The 10,471-nt window shown below is 37.1% G+C and overlaps 1 protein-coding gene and 1 non-coding gene across 2 annotated transcripts; both read right to left on the bottom strand.

Annotated features, from left to right (window-relative positions):
* Positions 1-7,783: 7,783 nt before the first annotated feature.
* On the bottom strand, positions 7,784-7,870 carry CLUP02_tRNA119. Its single transcript has one exon. It is a non-coding gene; the product is annotated as a tRNA-Pro (tRNA).
* Positions 7,871-8,522: 652 nt separating this feature from the next.
* CLUP02_08624 (allantoate permease) lies at positions 8,523-9,112 on the bottom strand (the record flags this gene model as incomplete). Its single annotated transcript, XM_049287610.1, has 2 exons — positions 8,523-9,036; positions 9,096-9,112. The coding sequence occupies 2 exons, from the start codon at positions 9,110-9,112 to the stop codon at positions 8,523-8,525; spliced, it is 531 nt and encodes a 176-aa protein (XP_049144753.1).
* Positions 9,113-10,471: the final 1,359 nt, after the last annotated feature.

The following is a 10,471-nucleotide window of genomic DNA, read 5'->3' as shown; positions in this document are numbered from 1 at the left end:
ACTTCGAGCCGCTTATAAGCTATTAGAACTACCTCGCTAAGCTCTATAACCTCTATTAATACTTTATAGTTCGTAAGAACCTAGGTAAGTCGAACTAATAGATTTTATAAGCACTAATTAACCGTATTATAATCCTCTACGAGGCGCTAGCTACTTAGGGATCTATCTTTAATATAAGTAACTAACTCCTCTACTATATAAGTAGTATACTAAAATATAAACTTACTATACTTAACCTAGTACTTATATTTACTAATATCTATTACTAGCTTAGTACTTTAATTAATACTATAAAAAGAGAGCGTAACTATAATAAGTAATAGTAATATTTCTAAGATAGTACTTATAATAAAGAGGTCCCCGTTACTTACTAAACTAACCGTACTTACGGTAGCTTTAGTAGAAGGACCCGATTTAATAAGTAGAATTAACGTAGCTGCGGTACTACTAATAAAAAGTATTTCGTTTATTATAAAACCGGCTATTAGTTAACTAAGCACTTAAAAGAAGAGCGACGTTAAGTATATAAAAAGTATAAAGATAGTATAAAAAGAAATAAGAGATTTATACCGAGCTTATATTTATAATTCCTCGCCTTCTATAAGGGAACCGCCCCTATTAATAACGACGATAATAATACTATAATTTAATATTTTAATAACCTCGACTTTAATTATAAGGATAATTATAAGGACGAAGTCTAGATCTTAATAATATACCTTACGACTACTACTAGTAGCAGAACCTTTATAAATATCCTCGCTATCTAAGTAATAGAATATAGCTTTATTAATACTACTTTTATTAATAAGTTAACTAAGCCTATAGAACTAGTAACTTCTTTCTCGTTAGACGGGAGGTACTCGTTAGGGGATTTCTAAGGTATTATACTTAATACTAATACTACGGAATTCTTAACTATAGGCTACCCTTAACTCCTCGTATTATAATAGCGACGACTTAAAGTTATTTTTAATATTTCTAAAGCTAGCGAGGTAGGTATTCGATTTAATAATAGCGAACCCGTGAGGTTATTAAGATCTATAGTCGTTAGTACCCTATTTAGTAATATTACTTTTTACGTCTTACTAACTAATACTCCTTTCTTATACTACCTAAGGGATATAGATAAGCTAGGAGTATACTTTAATAATATTAATAACTTACTAGTTAAGGGAGATATTATAGTACTTATTATTTATAAATAGGGATACCCTTAGCTTCTATTCCTTAATAATAAAAAAGCTATTACTAACTACTTAATAAAGAGCGAATTACGCCGCTTATATTAATACTTCGGCTACCCTTCGGTTCCTCGTCTCCTAAAGCTACTCTAGTAGTTTAGTAACGATATAAAAATCGTAGCCCTTAAAAAGCTTACGAAGATCTATTAATAATACTAACTTAACGCTACTACCCCTAGCTAATTTAAATTTACCCTGCGAGATAATTACGATTTTAATTATAAAGTCGTAATTAACGTAATATACTTAATAGATTATAAGGGTACTAACTAATTAATATTTTATGTCATTAATATTATTACTTCTTTTTAAGTAATAAGGTTCCTCGCGGATATAATTACGAAGTATATATAGGAGGCTCTTTAGCTATATTAAATCGACGTTTATTTCGGTTTATCGGATTAGATTATTATAAATATTAATAAGAACTTTAGTACCGCAAAGTTTAAATCTTTTACTAAATCTATATTTATTAAGGTTAAGGAAGTACCCGTCGAAGCTTATAATAATATTAATAAGGCTAAGAGATACTACGTAGTACTTAAAAAGGTATATAATATTATTTAAAATAAGTACTTATTAATAAGTACGGAGGCTATACTTTAGGCTATCATTAAAGTAGTTAACGATATAATTAACCTAAATAGCCTCGTTCTTATACTCCTCGTTTTTAGAGCTTTTCTACGTATTTCTAACAAATCTCTACCGTTACTAAATATTACTTAACGTATAGAGGTAGTTAAAAAAGTAATAAGGGAAGTCCGTAGACTTTATATTAATAAGTAAGTAAGCGAGGTACTAGCTACTTAAAACGGACTAAATATCTCTTATACTATTAATTTACTATTATAATTAAATATTAAAGTCTAGTAAGAAAGTAAGGGATAAAAAGGCCTATTTAAGCTCGTTTTAATAAATAGTACTACTTACGTAGTAGAATTACCTCACGGCTTAATAAGCTTCCGGGCTACTATAATTAAACCCTAGTATTTAAAAAAGGTCGACCCCGAGCTACTAGTTATAATAATAAAGTACGTTAACTACTTACTAATCCCCGTAATTAACTAGCTAACTAATAATAGTACTACTATAAAAGAAGTCTTTAATAAGATCGTTATTATAATTAACGACGACCCTTTATTACGGAGTAAAAAGATTAGAAAAATATTAATATAGCGCGGCCGTAGTAATACTTTTATAACTATAACCTATTTTATATTTAAAAAAGAAGTAAATCTTAAGCTAGTTACTAAGCTCTATAATAAGGGTATTATTACTACCCTAGGAGTACTTTTTATAAAATCTATTAATAAGGAGCTTTTAAAATTAATAAAAAGAGGGGTAATTAAATTCGTTTAACTTAGCCCTAAATATAGGGATATAAGGATATTTAAATCTCGATTCGTTAATAAAATTAAGAACCTAGGACTTAACCTTATTAAAAAGTCTTACCTAGTTATATAAGGGTATAATAACGAGGGGAAAAAAGAGATCCTTACGTAGTTACTAATAATCTAAAGAACTAGTTAATATCTAATCCTTGCCCTAGCCCCGACCCTAATCTAAGAAGGCTACGTTATTTAGTTACGAGATATTACCTAAGTATATATATAATCGAGTTAACTTCTTTACTATAAGGTTTTTACCTAATTACTAGCTCGGATCCGTTATTTATACCCTAAGAGTACTGTTCTATACGTCGTATAATTACTATACGGTTTTATAAAATCTAATACTTATTAATAAGTAATATATAATAAGTATTATTTAAAGATACTCTAAATAATAATATTTATATTTAATCTATACTTATTAGTCTCGATAGGAGAAAGCGGATTATTTAGTATTATTAGTATATAGACCGATTATATTATTAGATTATTAAATAAGACTTTTAGCTAAAAAGAAGAAACTAAGCTTAAGCGCGCTAAGCTACTAGCTAAACTAAAGTAGTAACTATTAGCTAACGAGCTGCTTATTTTTAATAATAGGATTATCTTATTAAAAAGTATTAATATAGTACTTAGATAGAAGAACTAAGGGAAGAAGTTTAAGTAGGTTAACCCCTCGGTATTAGATACTATTTAATAATTCGTTAAGTAATAAGCTCGAGGTACTTATATTATATTAATTTACTAACTAGAGGTAGCTTTTAATACGTTATTTACTACTTAATACTAAGTAAATCCGTTATTTATTAATTATATTACGCTAAACCGTTATATTAAATAGTAAATAGATTACTTAGACCGAGGGCTTATATTCGTACTATTAGATCTAATTATAGCTAAACTCTTCGTTTTTATAAATAGGTTATTTATAAATAACGCTAATTATACCTTATAGCTAGGTTATATTATTATCCTTACGAATAAAGAATAGACTAACGAGAGCTTTATAATTAATAGTAATATTATTTATTATAGCTCTACGAAAAGTAAAAGGATTATTTAGAGCGTATTAGTATTAGAGGTTTACGGAATAGTTATAAGTATTAACGTTACTTATACTATCTTAACTACCCTAGACCTTATTACTAAATAACTCGACGTTCTAAAGATCCTTACTATAGTTTATATAGATTTATACTTACTATATAAATACCTTATTAAGCTAGGTATTACGAAGGAAAAGCGCCTTATAATAGATATTATAATACTTAGGTAATTATACGAACGCTACGAGCTCTACGAGATCCGTTAGATTAGTAATAATAATAACTTAGCTAACGGGTTTATAAAGAGTATACTAAATAAGTTCTTTAAACGATTTATTAGTAAAGGAATTATTATAGTTAAAATAGAAGGATAGGTAATACGTAATTAAAATAGTAATATATTATAAGTAGTAAGTTGTTTAGCGAACGTATATACCTCTCGGGCTTTGGCTTAGAGAGAAATATACGTATTCGGGGCGTAGTTAAACTAATAAAAAGCTCTTTTTTAACTACGCTAGATTTAACGATTTCTAAGGAGTTTAAGTATATAAATTATTGTTACGAAGGTAACTTTGTTTACCTTATTATTCGCCTTATTATCAATATTACGTAAGCAAACTATATACCATATTAATCTACGATTTCTGTAGATTATTATGGGTATTGATTATGTAAGCAATACTGCTTATATAAGCTTACGTGAGCAATGGAAAGTACTGGAAGGTAACTGAATAATCTGGAATTTACTCGAGGCGGAATTACGTACTACGATTACGCATTTACTTACGTATACGCTTATTAATTATATCATAATTAATAAGCAATGGAATATTCTAGTAAGAGGTTTTTATGCCTATATGTAGGCGTGTATTTGCCTACCTAGACCTTTCGTTAAGTAAGCAACTTCTTATATAGTAATTCAACTATATTACTCTCTTTACTACAAAAACCTCTTTTATATACGCTTATATCCCCTATATTCATATATTCTTGCTTCTATATGAATATTCACTTTTTATATTCTTTATAAGAATATCCCACATTACCTCGTTAAAGCTATACGTGCTAGAATTATATATATTAAAGAATTAAGAAGTAATTAGAAGGAGGGGATATTAAAATTTCTATATAAATAATTATAGCGGAAGCTATATTAAAATTTTAGTATACGGCTTTAGGTACTTTTAAATAGGGGATTAACTATAAATTCTATTACTAGTTCTTATTAGTAGGGGACCTAGCCCCTATTCTAGCCTTTTTTATTATAAAAGTAGAAGACTGCTAATGTTAGATTACGAAGTAGAAAAGGGGCCCTCTTAGGTAGTTAGGTAGGGGTAGTAGGTAGGTAGTCTGGGCCCGTGTAGACGGACCCTTCTACCTACCTATACCCACTGAGGGACCGCGGGCTCTGCCCACGATCTTCCCCTCCTATACACACGCAATAGACCTATACTGACCTATTGACCTAGTCGCGACCAAAAGGTCTGACCTGCCTACGTGTATACTAACAAAAGGGAACTCGAGGCAGGTCGGAACGCTGCTGTATTGACCTAATTGACTGAAGACTTAACGTGAAGAGGGAAAAAACAGAACAGTGGGCAGAAGCTGGCGGGCTGGCCCTTTGGGCCCAGCGGTCCAGCTCGTCACGTGACCACTGGGAGCTCAGCCTCGCAGCCTGAGGCTGAGCCACAGGGCCCACAGGGCCCTAATGCCCACTGCCGTGACACTTATAGCTCTTAAGGAGAGGCTTTTAAGGGACTTATAATTAGACTTTTTATTTATTACGGGTAAAGCTATTATAATTAAAACTATAGTAATTAAAGCTATAGTAATTAAAGTTATAGTACTATTTATAACCCTCGATAGTAAGTAGTTAGTAATATAGTTTTTTTTTTTTATAATAAGCTTAAAAAAGTATTTTAATTTAAGTACTAAGTAGGTACTATACTATTTTATTAAAACTATATTCTTATACTTATAACTCAGAAAGAATTAACTTTCTTTGATAATAAGGTACTTAGGTACCTGGCTTGGCCCTTGCTTGGCCCTTGCCAGACACCCAGAGAACTAGCAGGTTGGAACGCTGAGAGAAGTCACCACCCACCAACCATACGCTGGAACGCTACATTACGTAGCATTTTCTTCCCTTCCATCTTCACGTGGTGAAGCATGGCTCATGCCTGCCACACTCAGGTACCTCGCGGAAAAAGCACCTTATTGTTACGCTTACTTCAGCGGCCGAACGGTTTGTCCTCCCAAGACCTCGAGACACTCAAGCCTCCTCGACTTACATCATCAAACAGGGGACGAATCCAGGAACCACCCCAAGGGCTCAAATGCTCACCAAGTGGACGCGGCAACGCGAGACATGTCACAACCCTCGATAGCGAATACCACTATAACACGCGTCGACGGCCCCTTGTGTCCACAATCTGTGCCGGCTAGCCCGACAACTTACTCCGTACAGAGTTCGAATACAGTCGTTACTTCTACGTAGTGATAATTATCTTTCGGAGTACGGAGTATACTACGGATAGATGTCCTGTTCAAAGGATAGGTCGGCCGGCTCCCACTTGGCACTCGTACGAAAGCGTGCTGCTCAAGGTAAGCTCCGGGCACCGCGGAGCACTCTACCGATTCAGAATCCTTCCCTCACCGTGTACACTTCACTTTCAGGCCCGCCGCCCGAGGCCATGAGCCCTCCCTGCCAGCGAAATTCGAATTTGACAGGAGCCCCCCTCCCCTCGTCGTGGCACGATCCCGTTAGATTTCAGCCCGATGGTCTCGCCTTTTTCATAGACTCAAGACTGCGGTGGTACGGTGGCACCACATTACCGCCCAATTTCCAACCTCTTGGCTCACCTGCCGAACCATGTCTGGCGCTTCAACGCTTCCCCACCAACGCTTTCCATGATAAGGTAATCCGGAGATGTGCGACTAAAAAGACTGGTGGTCGCCGGTGCTTGTGATCAGACAGTTGTGGTTCCTCGGGAACGACGCCAGGGATCTTGGGGCGCTAGCGACTCGGACCCTCCCTTATTTTTCTTTCCTCTGTCTTTCATCAGAGTTTGATAACCATAATCAGTGTCGAATTACGGAGTACCATTTTCACATGAACGATTGCCTAGAGCATCCGTAATGAGGCTCTGTCTCTTTACGCATTTCTGTATGCGTACATAGTATAGAGACTGCATATGCATCCCTAACATATCAACATATATCCGCAATGCACCTCTGGATTGCATGGAAGAACTCTCGGACTTTTCTTCTTCAGAATTCCCGCTGGTTTGGACGCCCAGACCTGTCAAGAGAGAACTTCCCAACCCTTTGAACGAGGGACAGTGCAGACCTCAGACAGTCTGGTCTTGTTGGCCTTTCGACAAAAGAGCCCGGGTTCCACCCACTGAGAAGGCGTGCTATCCGAGTGGAAAGCATTGCCGTGGATGTTCGATGCCTGTCGTTTCGTCCATCCTGCGGTGCGATGCCGTTCCGTTCCGTTTTTGCGTCGTCTGGTATTTCATTTTCGATTCATGGCGCAATCAACAGGAAACGTGCGCACGACGAGCCTGGAAACAGCGTCCAGTTCCATTTCCACTTTCATTATCCGGCAACTTCTGAGCCGGTACTTGCATTCGTCAATTGAAATGCCTCTAATTCTCGGGTTTGTGGCCTTTGTTTGTTGATTGTTCCGGAGTGTTTCGATGTCACGGTTCGCTACCAGGCGATCATATTCCCCGTGGTTCTTGAGGCAGCATGGATAGATGAGACGCAAGTTGTGCAGCGAGCTGAGAATGCCGATCTATACAACCAACACCTCAGATTATCACCGCGCCCTGAAACTGGGAAATATTCATGTTCTTCAGCGGCGCAGCCCGGCACTTCGATACGTTGTGCTTAGATGATAAGCAAACAAGACTCAGATGTAATCCGATAATCCGAAGAAATCCAGGGGGAAAGGAGTTCAAAAGTCAACAACTGCATGCCCACGTACCACTTCCGGTCACACACCGACAACCACAACGTTGCCAAAATTGTCCCAAATGCCCTCTCTTCGATTTCCGTCACTACAAAAAGCGTCGTTCTCAGATCGGCAAAAGGATTGGGCCCTAACCAGGATTCGAACCTGGGACCTCTCCCAGACGTGTCGTAAAGACCCTAAGGGAGAATCATACCGCTAGACCATCAGGGCAGATCGTCTTCCAAGTGGATGTCCTTGGATGTGAGCGGTGGCGGAAATTGTGCTCAAGTTCGTGGGTGAGGTGTGGAGGGCCGCGATATTTTCTCGACTAAGGGCAACTGACACGAGACAGGGGTGTGATGAGGCGCAAAAAGCGGGAACCGATGGTGAGACATTTCAACGGCTTGTGGCGCTTCAACTACGAGTTGCATTGGATGTAGATAGATATGACTATTTTGTAATTTATCTAACTGGGTGACTAATATTGAACACTGAGCATCAAGTCCGCAATGCCAGCGTTGTCTGCCCCGTGTCAACACATCTTAACCAGCTAAGCTGGAAGAATAGGTTGTCGGTCAACACACAATCGTCGTCCTTATAATTACTACATCAGTTGTCCCATTACAAAACCTCTCAAAGGATGGTATTTGAGGAAATATAGAGAGCGAAATACCTTAAGCTAATGGGAAAGCCAACATGGCTAGGGTAGCAGTAGTAGAAATGAGAGTTATATATTAAATGGCAAATCATTGTGCAATCCACCACACCTCCACACGCTTTTGCGTCTCGAACCACGCACTTTACGGTATTCTCCTCAACTGCACCATGCCATCCGGAACTAAGGCCGATGTAAGGCCAGATCACTCAAGCCTAGATACACTGCTCAGAAGTCATATCTGAAGTCAGGGTTCTCCTTATCCGTCATATCAGCAAACGCGTTCGAGTGCTCAATTTTCTCGTCATTAGCCCCGACAGCCCCGGCCTTGCCGACGTCCTGTTCAACTTCCTCGGCCGCCATGCTCGCCGGGTCCGCGGCAGCAGCGGCCTTGCGCTTGGCCATATTGCGACGGACGAGGAGGAAGCGCAGGAGGACGAGGAAGATGTTGAAGAGGACGTAGAGGCAGAAATGAGCCGTGAAGCCCTTGCGGTAGCGGGGGGCGTCGGCGGCCTGGAAGATTTGAGGCGCCGTCATGTTACCCGCGGCCCAGCCGATGAAGGTCATGGCCAGCGTCGTCGACTTCTTGGTCTGGCCCGCGACATTGCGCGAGATGAGGGAGAAGATGAGGTTGCCCTCGGCCAGATAGAATTGGGTGCAGTAGAAGGCGATGAGGAGACCGATGCGATTACTAGTGCTGGGTGGGATGCTGTAGATGATGGCTGTGCCGATGATGGCGGGACTTTATTCTAGATGTTAGCATATTGCGTCGTATTTCCTTTTGAACGGTTGTTTACTAACATTGTGCATCCCTGCATGAGAGAAGGGTTAGTGTCGGATTGGAAGTCCAATTCGACCGCGGTATATAGCCGACTGCGCAGGGGCCAATTAGGGGCCCTATTTACGATTATTATAGCTAGCCTAACTTACGGTTAGAACCTCCTTTTTATACCTACTACGTAGATATTTATATAGTTTAATTAATCTCTTTATTAACTACGGTTCGAACTAACTACTTTATAATAAAAATATTAATACTAATTAGTAATTAAACTCTACTATTATAGATCGGTAAGGTATCTTATTATATAAAAGAAACGACCTCTTAATACCGCACGGGATAGGAGATTCGTACTAATTAACTTTATAAAAGTAAATAAAAAAGGAGGTAATTCTTAAATACCGTACGGAATTAAGTAATTATAGCCCTTTACTACTTACGAGAGGTTAATATTTATTATATTAAACTATGTTAATTAATAAAACCGCTTAAGTAACTAGCCTTTTACCGTCGCCCTAAGTAGCTTTTTTACTAAACGACTTTTTTATAGCCGGCCCGCGATTAGAAATTAACTAAAGAAGCTATTTAGAAATTATAAAGAGCACGAGGCTTAAGAAGCTAAAAGTATATAGGATAACGGAAATCGGTAACTAATATAAATCCCGAGACTAATTACTATATCTTCTTATAGTAATATAAACGTCTGCTGCTATTATTATTAAAAAGAACTATTAAAACCTACCCTTTTTTACTAAATAAAAAAGAGGATCTTAGTAAGTACGATAGTTAGCGATTTAGAAAAGTAGTAGTAATCGCTAGAAATAGTAAAAACGAGAGTAGTAGTAAGACGGTAAGAGGAAGCGGGAATCTCTTAGACTTTAATAAATTCGTCGAGTAGTAAAAGTACGGATTTATTATAACTAGCGCGCGGATTAAATATATTCCCGTTAAGATTAAATATATTAGTAATTATTAATATAAGCATAAGCTAGAGCACGCCCCTTAGCGAGTTAAAATAAAATAAAATAAAATAAAACCCGATCCTAAATAGAATCCTAATCCTTTATAAGTAAGTAAATATTAACCCGGACTATTAGGGGACGTAGATATATAGAATCATAGATTAGCCTAATAATAAGTAAATTAACGCGGTATTAATCTATTTAACTAAGGTCTATAAAAAAAAGGGGCTATAGGGGTAACCCCTATTCTACGAGATCGTAAACGACCTTAGCTACTAGCTAAATAAATAGTTTGCGAGCATAAGCTTAAAAATCGTAAAAATAGTTAATAAATTCCTTTATAGGCGAGGGGTATTACTAGCGTAATTATAATCGCGAGAGCTATATAAAATACTAATAGCGATAATTATAAAAGAGGAATTCGTATTATAGAA

The sequence above is a fragment of the Colletotrichum lupini genome, chromosome 4 (assembly GCF_023278565.1).
Source record: "Colletotrichum lupini chromosome 4, complete sequence".
NCBI lineage: Eukaryota > Fungi > Ascomycota > Sordariomycetes > Glomerellales > Glomerellaceae > Colletotrichum > Colletotrichum lupini.
Note: the sequence above shows the minus strand (reverse complement) of the source record. Positions and strands in the feature narration are given on the sequence as shown.